This window comes from Elephantulus edwardii, unplaced genomic scaffold (assembly GCF_000299155.1).
Source record: "Elephantulus edwardii isolate Elephantulus edwardi_28Jun2011 unplaced genomic scaffold, EleEdw1.0 scaffold00074, whole genome shotgun sequence".
Lineage (NCBI taxonomy): Eukaryota > Metazoa > Chordata > Mammalia > Macroscelidea > Macroscelididae > Elephantulus > Elephantulus edwardii.
The window spans coordinates 13648428-13658282 of NW_006399824.1; the positions used below are offsets into that span (position 1 = coordinate 13648428).

General features: G+C 35.1%; 1 protein-coding gene across 1 annotated transcript in view; it reads left to right on the plus strand.

Moving 5' to 3' along the window:
* Positions 1–9855, plus strand: part of RTKN2 (rhotekin 2) — a 96025-nt gene that overhangs the window by 6484 nt on the left and 79686 nt on the right. Inside the window, exon 3 of the mRNA XM_006889058.1 lies at positions 7925–7983. Coding sequence (XP_006889120.1) covers positions 7925–7983 — 59 coding nt within the window. The remainder of the gene's footprint in view (positions 1–7924; positions 7984–9855) is intronic.

Consider the following 9855-nt stretch of genomic DNA (forward strand, 5'->3'; position numbering starts at 1 on the left):
TTGTATTGTTGTAACGTCTCTTGTGTTGATGTGAACCTGAATTCTACAGTGCCTAATAACAAGATCAGATCTTCTGTTTTCTTGCTGTTTGCATTTCTTTGGTATATCTTTGTCCATCCCTATAGCCTTTTAAAATCTTTTTGTTGAAGATGTATTTCTTGTATTCCCCCTAGATTTGGCTCTGAAAATTCTTCTTAGGCAAGTTTACATTTACTGAAATAGCAGATAAGTTTGGTTTTTGTTTTTTCACGTTCATTTATGTTATAATAACTGTATGTGTACTTCTGATTATGTTGTTGATGTGGTTTAGTTTTATTCTCCACTACAGAAATTTAGGATGACTGTTTTCGGTCATGTAGTTACTGCTGTTGTTGTGTACTGTAGAGTTGGAACAAACTCAAGGCTGACCTTCCAGTGGTTTTTCAGTGGCTTTAAATTGTGTAAGAGGAGATTGCCCATTTTTCTTTCATGGAGCAGCCAGTAGATATGGAATCTTGTGCCTTAGGATTGACAGCACAACTTCTTATCATTAGACCTAGAATCTTTATATTAAAGTATATATACGTGTGAAAGGAGCCATTGCAATGTGGGAGTTGCTTAGTCTGACTTTTACTTGCCTCATGAAGGGGAACTGTCCCCATCAATAATGTCCATAGCACTATACACATAGCTACATAGTCAGATATGTCATCCCCGTGCTCCTTTTTCTTCCAATCATTGGGTTTAGTGTTCATTGTAAGACATACAGACTTTACTCACAGTTTGTGGGGTTTATTATAGAAATAGGTTGGAGACTGGAGGAGGCAAAGAATAGCCCGAATAGCCCCAGTGCAAGTCCAGGTATAGTCCGACAATCTCAAACCAGATTAACAAGGCACAATTCCTCAATTAGTGAAAATTTGGGTTTGGTTCAACAGAACAAATGCAAGATGCCTCTGGTTTCCTTAGTCATCCAGCAAACTTTATCTAAGAGGAGTCACAAATCAGCTTGTCATTCAGTCATCCAGCAAGTAAAAATTTTTTTTACTTTTTTAAAATTTTAATAATTTTAATGAATATTTACAGAGATTTTTGGATTTCCATTCATTCATTGCTGCACTTCTCTCCCTGCCCAGCCCTCCCCTCCACCCTCCAGTTTGCTCCTCTCTTTGAAAAGTAAAAGAAAAACACCCTCCCTGGTGCGCAGTCCCCCCGCACCCCTCCCAGTGCCCCAAGTACATTCCACTATGGCAAGTAAAACTTTTAACTGTGACCTTTATCCCCAGGATTCCTCTAGTTACACCTTGCCACAGTCCCTTGACAGCAGAGCCATAGTCTGTTCATAATTGCTCCACTACGATCAGTGCTATTTTTTTACAGTGTGAAAAACACTCTTTTATGTTGGTCCCACAGCTGTTGATGATTTCCGAGACAGTGTCTTCAATTAAGGTAGCTAGAAATTGTGCTCTCCCCCCAAAACAGGTCCTAATGCAATGACTAGAAAAGCCAATTTTCAACAGTTATGGCACCCTAATGCAGATGCTGTTATATAATTTATTTACTTAGTTCTTTACTTTGGTTTTTTGCTTTAGATATAACATTTTTGCTTATTTATGTAGAGGTCAATGAACTTAACTTTTTTCTCTTCTACATATTTTTTTAAAAATTATGGAAAAAAAATTGTGTTCGTTTTATTTTGATAACTTGTACTTATATCGCGACCTTTTGTTTTCATCTTTGTTCTGCAATTAAAGATGTCATTTTAAGTGGGTTTTTTGTTTTGTTTTGTTTTTTTGCATTGTAAATAACTTTATCTTTTTGCCTGGAAGGCACAAGTAGTTTTCTTTAAAGTCTGATAATGTTACTGGAACATGTTTAAAATGAATTAATTCAGTCATTTAGAGTCTGTTATTTAATTTGCAGAAATATTTCTGGAAATATTTATTATTAATCCTTTGTCATTTGTTTTTCCTATCTAGGTACTCCAGTAACATGCTTAAGTTGGATTGTCTTTGTCTTTTATGTTTGTTTGCCACATTTTTTTCTGATCTTTTAACTCTTGCTTCACTGTGTTCTTTGGTTCATTTAATTTTTATTCATCATGTCTGTTGTTATATTCTAGGACACAACTCATTAGCTGACCCTACAGGGAGTTTTCAGAGGCAGTGAATCACACAGGAAGAGGTTGCTCATCTTTATCCCATAGAGCAGCTGGTGGATTTGAACTGCATTCCTTTGGGTTGGCAGCACAACTTCTTGTAGCTGCCTATTCTTATGTCTAGTCCTTAGCATTTTCTGTTATATTTGTACTTCATTGGGATAAAAATCTTCCATCTTGGTCATTTTTGAAATTACTTTCTCTTTCACATTCCCCCCCTTTATCATTTATTTCCTTGCTTTTTCTTTAATTTGTTTTATCATGGCATATGTGTTTCATTTTTGTCTGTGGTCTTAGATTTCAGATGTCTGATTTCTTTCATATTTACAGTGTTCCTTTAAGTGCACTTTATTATAGTTTTTGTTACATCATATTTTTGGAATGGCATTGATAGAGTAGAATATTTTCTGTTAAGAACTTTTTCTATATTAAATGGTGTCTGTTGGGTTGTTGGTTGGTTAGTTTTTATATTCTTTGATACTGTTTTGTTTCTTGCCATTTTTTTAAAATTTCCATTCATTCATTTTCTCCCCTCCCAACATTTCCCCCTAGTACACTACCCTCTTGGAAAAGTAAAAAATTATTTCATTGTTTTACAGTCCCTCCCTCGAGGTCCACTCCACTGTACAGCCTTCGCTCTGGACTCCTGTCATGACAAAAATCCCTAATAATTTTCCCTCTTAAACAGTTTTCTCCCTCATCTGTTTCAATGCAGTATACATTATTGGACCCATCCTTCTCAGTCTCCTCCCAACCCCGAGGTCAGTCCTGCTTTACAACAGTGGCACCATGCAGTATTTTTCTGTTTGTGACTGAGATACTTCGCTCAGCATAATGTCCTCCAGGATCACACATTTTTAATAATATTGCAAGAGTTCCTTGTTTTTCAATGCAGCATAGTATTCCATTGTGTGAATATACCACCGCTTCTCTATCCATTCATTTGTTGATGAGAACTTAGGTTGTTTCCAACTCCTTGCTATTGTGAACAAAGCCACAATAAACATGGGTGTGCATATATCTGCTTGGATGTCAGTTATGGTCTCTTAGGGGTATATTCCCAGTAGTGAAATTGCTGGGTCAAATGGTATCTCTATTTGCAACTTTTTGAGAAAGTGCCATACCACCTTCCACAGTAGTTGCACCATTTTACATTCCCACCAACAGTGAATCAGGGTTCCAGTTTCTCCACAACCTCGCCAGCATTTGTTGCTTGCTGTTCTGTTAAAACATTTTGTAATTCTGACTGGGGTGAGATGATATCTCATAGCCATTTTAAACTTTTTAAGTCCTTCCTTTTTTAGATTTTCATTTTCAGGCTTCCAAAAGACTCTTTCTTTATTGTGTCTTTCCTTAACTACATTAATCTGGAGTAATTTTAAGCTACTTTCTCCCAACTCTCTAAGATTCAGCATTCCAGTCACCACTGCATTTTATAATCCTTCTTTTGTTTAAGAGGAGAGATTGTAAGTTGATTATTACTTGTGGTTTGGAACATCCACTCTTTACATGGGTAGGACTTCACGAACTGCCTTTGATGATTTCAAATGTTAATTTGTTTATTAACATCTAAGTTGAAGTTTGTAGATTATTTTTTTTTAGAAAATTCTTTTCGACTTCTGCTGTAGGGTAAACTATAGGTGTTTTTATTTGCTTTTCATGAAGTCATTTTGGAGGATATGTAAGGGGATCCTCATTTAGGTGACCACTGGTAGCTTATGTGAGGTAGGCCAGTTCTACTCTAGTCACAACTAAATATTTTACTACCTCTTCTGCAGAACTCCCAAGTTAAATACTGGGCTCAATATGTAAATACTCACAAAATAATCTTTGGTTTTATGTATAAAAAATACTTAATAACTTAGTGAGATAGATAGCTATTTCCCCACTTTACAGATGAAGATGTGAGGCTAAAAGGTTAACTCCAACTCACTAATAATTCATGTACAGTATCCGAAATCTAAGTCTTTTGTCTTCGTCAGAACGACCATATCCTCATTTCACTTGATTCAAATTCACTGAAAATGTCTACAGACTTAGTATGCACCAACTTTTCTACCAGACATTGGTTAATATCCATCGTTGGGGTAAGGTATGATTGAGCCAACTTCATTTTGTGGTGACTTAATGAATAGCAGATTGAAGCCCTCCCTGACCCCCCCATCCTCACCATCTTCACATGCTCAAGCATTGTTGTAGCCACTGTGCCAATGAGCAAAAATGCCCCTGAACTCACAGAACTTCCAGTTTAGCATCAGTATAGTTATACAAGTGTTCAAGTCTTTCGTTATAGGGTTGTTGAGCCATCCGTGACTCAACGACACTTAACCAGCAGCAACAATTCTACTCCACTCCCCAGCCATCTCTTCTTGTCTTAACGTGGCTTTGTAAAAATAATACTAATCAAAGTCATTTATAAGACTTAATTATATGTATCATTTAACATAATTTGTATTTAATAGTGCCCAAATAATGAATTTTTGTTATTTACTCTGACAAATAGTTTCTTATACTACAGTTTGCTACTTTATTGCTTTTGTATACAACAACTTTAGTTATTTACTTCTAACTTAAAAAAAGCTTATAACTAAAATGGTAATATAGTCAGCTATATTAATTGTAACTTTAGTGAGTCGTCTGTAGGTAGCTGTGCTGCTGACCAAAGGCAGGGCCTCCCTGTCTCTTTGAATCCAGCAGCAGCTCGGGAAGATAAAGGACAGTCTTCTCCCATGCTGTTAACAGAGTCTGAAAAACCACTGGTGGGTCAGCTGTGAGTTGGTTCTAATTCTCTGGCAATGAATTTTAGTGTGGCTAGCATTAAGAAGAATAGGAATATCAGAACACTTAATTGTACTCATACAAAATCAATATCTAGACCAAGAAGCTGTTGTCTAAACAGGGCAAAGAAACACTGCATGGTCTAAAAATCAGGCAGGGTGTGCATCAGGGTTGTATCTTTTCTCCATACCTATTCAATCTATATGCTGTGCAAATCATGAAGTCAGACTCTATGAAGAAGAATGTGGCATCAGGATTGGAGGAAGACTTAACCTGTGTTAGGCAGATGACACAGCTTTGCTTGCTGAAAATGAAAAAGCTATGAAATACTTGCAGCCTTGGGTTTGGATTACTTCTCAACATCAAGGGAAAAAAGGTCCTTACTACAAGACGAACAGTTAACATGGTAGATGGAGAAAGGATTGAAGCTGTCAGTTATTTAATCTTGCTTAGTTGAGCAATCGACATGCTTAGTACAGCAGTCAGGAAATCAGGTGACCTATTGCATTGGGCAAGGCTGCTTTCAGAGACCTCTCCAAAATGCTGAAGAGCGATGATGTCAATTTGAAGACTTAGGCATTCCTGAGTCAAAGCATGGTTTTTTTGGTCATCTGATATGCATGAGAGATTTGCGCAATGAGTAAAGATGACAGAGGAAGAATTGATGCTTGAGGATTATAGAGTTGGAGCAGAGTACTGAACATCCCATGGAGTGGAAAAAAAAATCTTGGAGAAAGTGCAACCAGTGTTCCTTGGAGGCAAAGTTGTCAAAGCTTCATCTTTCATATATTACATATGTAGCTAGGTGAACTTTTCCTTGGAAAGGGACTTCATACTTGGAACGATGAAGGGCCAGTGAAGGAGAGAAAGATCCCCAACAGTAGGGATTGACATGGTGCCTTCATCAATGAGCTCTAGGATGGCATAGGATAGAGCTGGGTTCAGCTTGGCTGTGCATAGGTCATTATGAGTTGTACTTGATAGCACCTAATGATAGATAACCTTTAAACAAACAACTGAAAAAAAAATAAAAGAGAAAACAAATTGAAGATTAAATTGGTATGTTCTTGGTATTTCCATAATAAAACAGCCTCATTTATGAGACTGGTTTTCAATCTTTACAGTCTACTCAAAAGAATTTATATATGTGAAGTAAAAAGCTCATTTAGCCAATTTAAGATATTTATAAAGCTCTTAATTTTGCATCTCTTAATTTTAGGATGGTTTAAAGTTTCATAGGAAACATTTTGAGTGTTTTAATTTTCACTTACTTGATAAGATGTGAAGGATTTTAAGACCTATTATCTATAATAGAATACTCTGAAATTATTTTACTATTTCATTAAGAATATAAATGTAAAATATTTTCATCTCAGTGCTGTTTCTCATTGTCTAGTGAAAGAAATACAGTTTTGGAATTCTCTTAAGAAATGGTATAAATTAGGATACCCTATTTACTCAATTGATTGTAAAATAATTTTCAAGCAGCACAGTGGCTAATTGGCACCCTCTTTTGGTCATTTTATCTACCTACAGGCAGAAATGTCTTAAAAGTAATTAAAAAAGGGAAAAATGCCTTTTATATGCATATCCTTTTAAATTTCACTTTTGCTAGTCTTACCTTCGTAACTCTAAATAGTGTTCATAACAATAATATACAGTATTACTTAGCTGGTGTGTTTGTATAATTTTGTGTTTACTTGCTTTTTTCTCAGCTTGGCTTTCTAATTGTAGCATTTAGAATTAGCATTAACATTGCAGATTTTCAAACAAGCATTTATTTAACTGTAGCAAGTATTAGCTACAGTAGCACATTATTAAGCAGATAATGTTTACCAATTTTATTGTCAATTTGGAGTAATTAGAAAACATCACATTTTACACTAAAATTAATAGTTTGGAGAGATATTTGAGTTGAAAATATGCTTCAAAAAATTAAAACGTAATTACTTCCATATTTTTAAATCTTTTTTTAAAAGATAGCCTTAATATTTGCATATGATGCATTTTCTAACTTACCCTGGAAACTCTTGCACACACATAGTATGAATTTTGTTAAGTTTAGAACTGCTTCAATAGAATTTTCAAGGCTGTGACCTTTCAGAAGTAGAGCTGTCTTCTGAAGCATGTCTGGGTAGGTTCAAACCAACAATGTTTCAGCTAGTATTTGATCACTTAACCATCTGTACCACCCAAAGTCCCTTTATAATAAAATATATATGTATGTATCTCACTTTCTCACATTACCGTCATTGAGTTGGAACTGACTCATAGCTGACCCTCCAGGGGGATTTCAGAGGCTGTAAATTTCATGGGAGGAGATTGCTCATAGCTCATCGTTCTGCTACAGAGCCACTGGCGGATTAGAAACCCTTGTCTTTAGATTGGCAGCACAGGACTTTATCCATTAGGCCACCAGAGTTCCCCTCGAAAAAAAAAAGCAGGTATTTTATGGTAATGTGTCAAAAATCTGTGAAAATAAGTTATTCTTGAGGACTCATGGTCAGCAGGCTACATTATTGGGTAGTTCATGAGTGTTTTCAGGCTTCTCCTGTAAAGATTTACAGCCTCACCAGCCCTACAGAGGGTCACCAGGAGTGGGAATCTACTCAGTGGCAATACATTTGGTCTGGGTTCTATCTCGTCAGCTGGGGATATAATTTATGAAGTGGTGATTGAAGGTACTTTATTTAGTAGACTCTAGACAGATACTGTACTTCTTTTTTATGAATGTATATAACCACAAAGGACTGTCATTATAGATTGATCCAGGTTTCAGCTACAGAGTAATACAGTTTATATTAAAAATAGCAGAGAACAGCTTTAGGTATTACTATTAAAGCAGCCAGCTATTGCCTAAACATTTTAATGTTTGAGTCAAATAATTTACATTGACTGGAAGTTATTTATAGATATACTTCTGATTTTAAATTAGATTAATTTGTGAAAATATCTTAAAACATTTATTGGAAAAAACATTTTTTTTCATAAGTCTCTTTCTTTTGACAGCGATAAGAATTTTGAAAGTAAAGAACGGACTGCTTGTAAAGGAAAGATTGCAATATCAGGTATGTTACAGAAGAATTATTTTTACCTTGCTTAATTGTATAAAGTGACTTCCTCAAGGTATTTTTTAAGCTCCTTCCCATTTCATTTTGTCTATCTCTGTGAGGATATTTGTTCTAAAATACTGATTTCCATAGTGTAGAATTATACACTGAGGGGAAAAACATTGATGTGCATGACACAGATTCGTCCTTAGTTCACTCCTGTGAAATAAGTAGGCCAGTTCTCATTTTCTACACATTGGGAGATGAAGCTGCTCGCTGTAACAGTTGAGCAGGGTAGCAAACCCAAGTCTTTTGACCTTCCAATCTTTTTATGTTCATCAATATTTTTTCCTGTTTCTTTAGGCCAAAGTTCATGAGAGTTGTAGTCATGTTTTGTTCATCACTTATGTACAAAGAAGCCTACATAATGCTTAACACATAGTAATTCTTTAATGAATATTTATTAGATAGAGATGACTGCTCTTCCTTAATACCGGGATAAAGACCAAACATTTTTCCTCAGTTTTCTGCCTGACTCAACTATTTTCTACTCTATACCTGACTACTTTAACTATTTTAACATTTCTTTCCTAGTCCTGTGAAGATATCACATGATTTTAGATCCAGTTTGCTTTTTAAAGAACTGTATTTCATTCAGGATCTACTTGATGACCCATAAAGCTTTCCTATTATTTCTTCTTGGAATGCTCTCCTTCTCTGACTTCCTCATGCAGTTAGGAGACTCTTTGCCACTAGATGGCACTTGTGCTGTGTAGTCTCAGTTGCTCCAATGTGGTAAGGATGCTAAAGACAAAGTGGCTTGAATTTGTCACAGATTGAAGTGAACACATGGCTTACTTGTGTGTCTGATCGTTAGATAATTCACTTTCTACAACATACTGTCAGTATATGTTCGAAACAACAGTATGTACCTTCACCGATTCTTAAATACTAACTAGGTTATTTCATTGGCCAGAAGCCTTGTTCTCTTGGTATTGGGGAGCCTGCCGCTGTGTTTCAGATCCTCTCACTCAAGAAACTATTTTTAGAAATGTTTTTTTTTATGGCAAAACAAAAATTTCCATTCAAGACCAGATCTGAAACTTATATAGTATGTAATTGACCCAACTCAGAGTAATTGCCCTCAGCTAAGCAAAAAATCTTTATAAAAATAACTGAACTATATCAAAATGTGTTGCTTGTGTCATAGTTATTTATATGCATGTGTTCATCTTTCTAGTTACAATACTGAAATAAAAGATGTTTTCTTCCTTGTTTGCTTTGATACTCAGCATAGTTCATACTTGCATGCTAGGTGTTCTTTATGTTCAATACTTTTTTAACATGAATAAATATTTTAAAAATCTTATGAAGATTTCTAAAAATATTTAAACAAAATCCTCCATTTCTTGCTTCTGATATGGTAGCATAGAGTACAAAAATATGTTATTGAAGGCTCAAATAATGTGAGAACACTAATGTCTGTTGTCATTTCATAGTAAAGACTTTTATTGATTGACCCAATTCATGATCTTGGGATTAATTATACATCTATAAGGGAGCCTAGGTGAAAGCTTTTGAAAATAAAATTCGGTTTCTCACTTTAAATAAAATTATTTTCATGACCAAAAGTATACTCAGATGTGAATTCTTACATGTGTTTCTTCTTTCTAAAAGATAATTTTAAATTAAGCAGAAGTTCTGAAAGTAGGAGATAGCTAATTCATTTTCATTTTATCTTAATTATAGTTTGGAAATGCATTGATTTTTTTTTTAAAGGATAAAAATCAGAATTCATCCATTGGAAATATTCAGTCACTTCTCTTTTAAGTTCTGTGTCAGAATTTTCCATGAGCCCTTCTCCTTTCAGGGTATCGGTTGCTCTTGTGT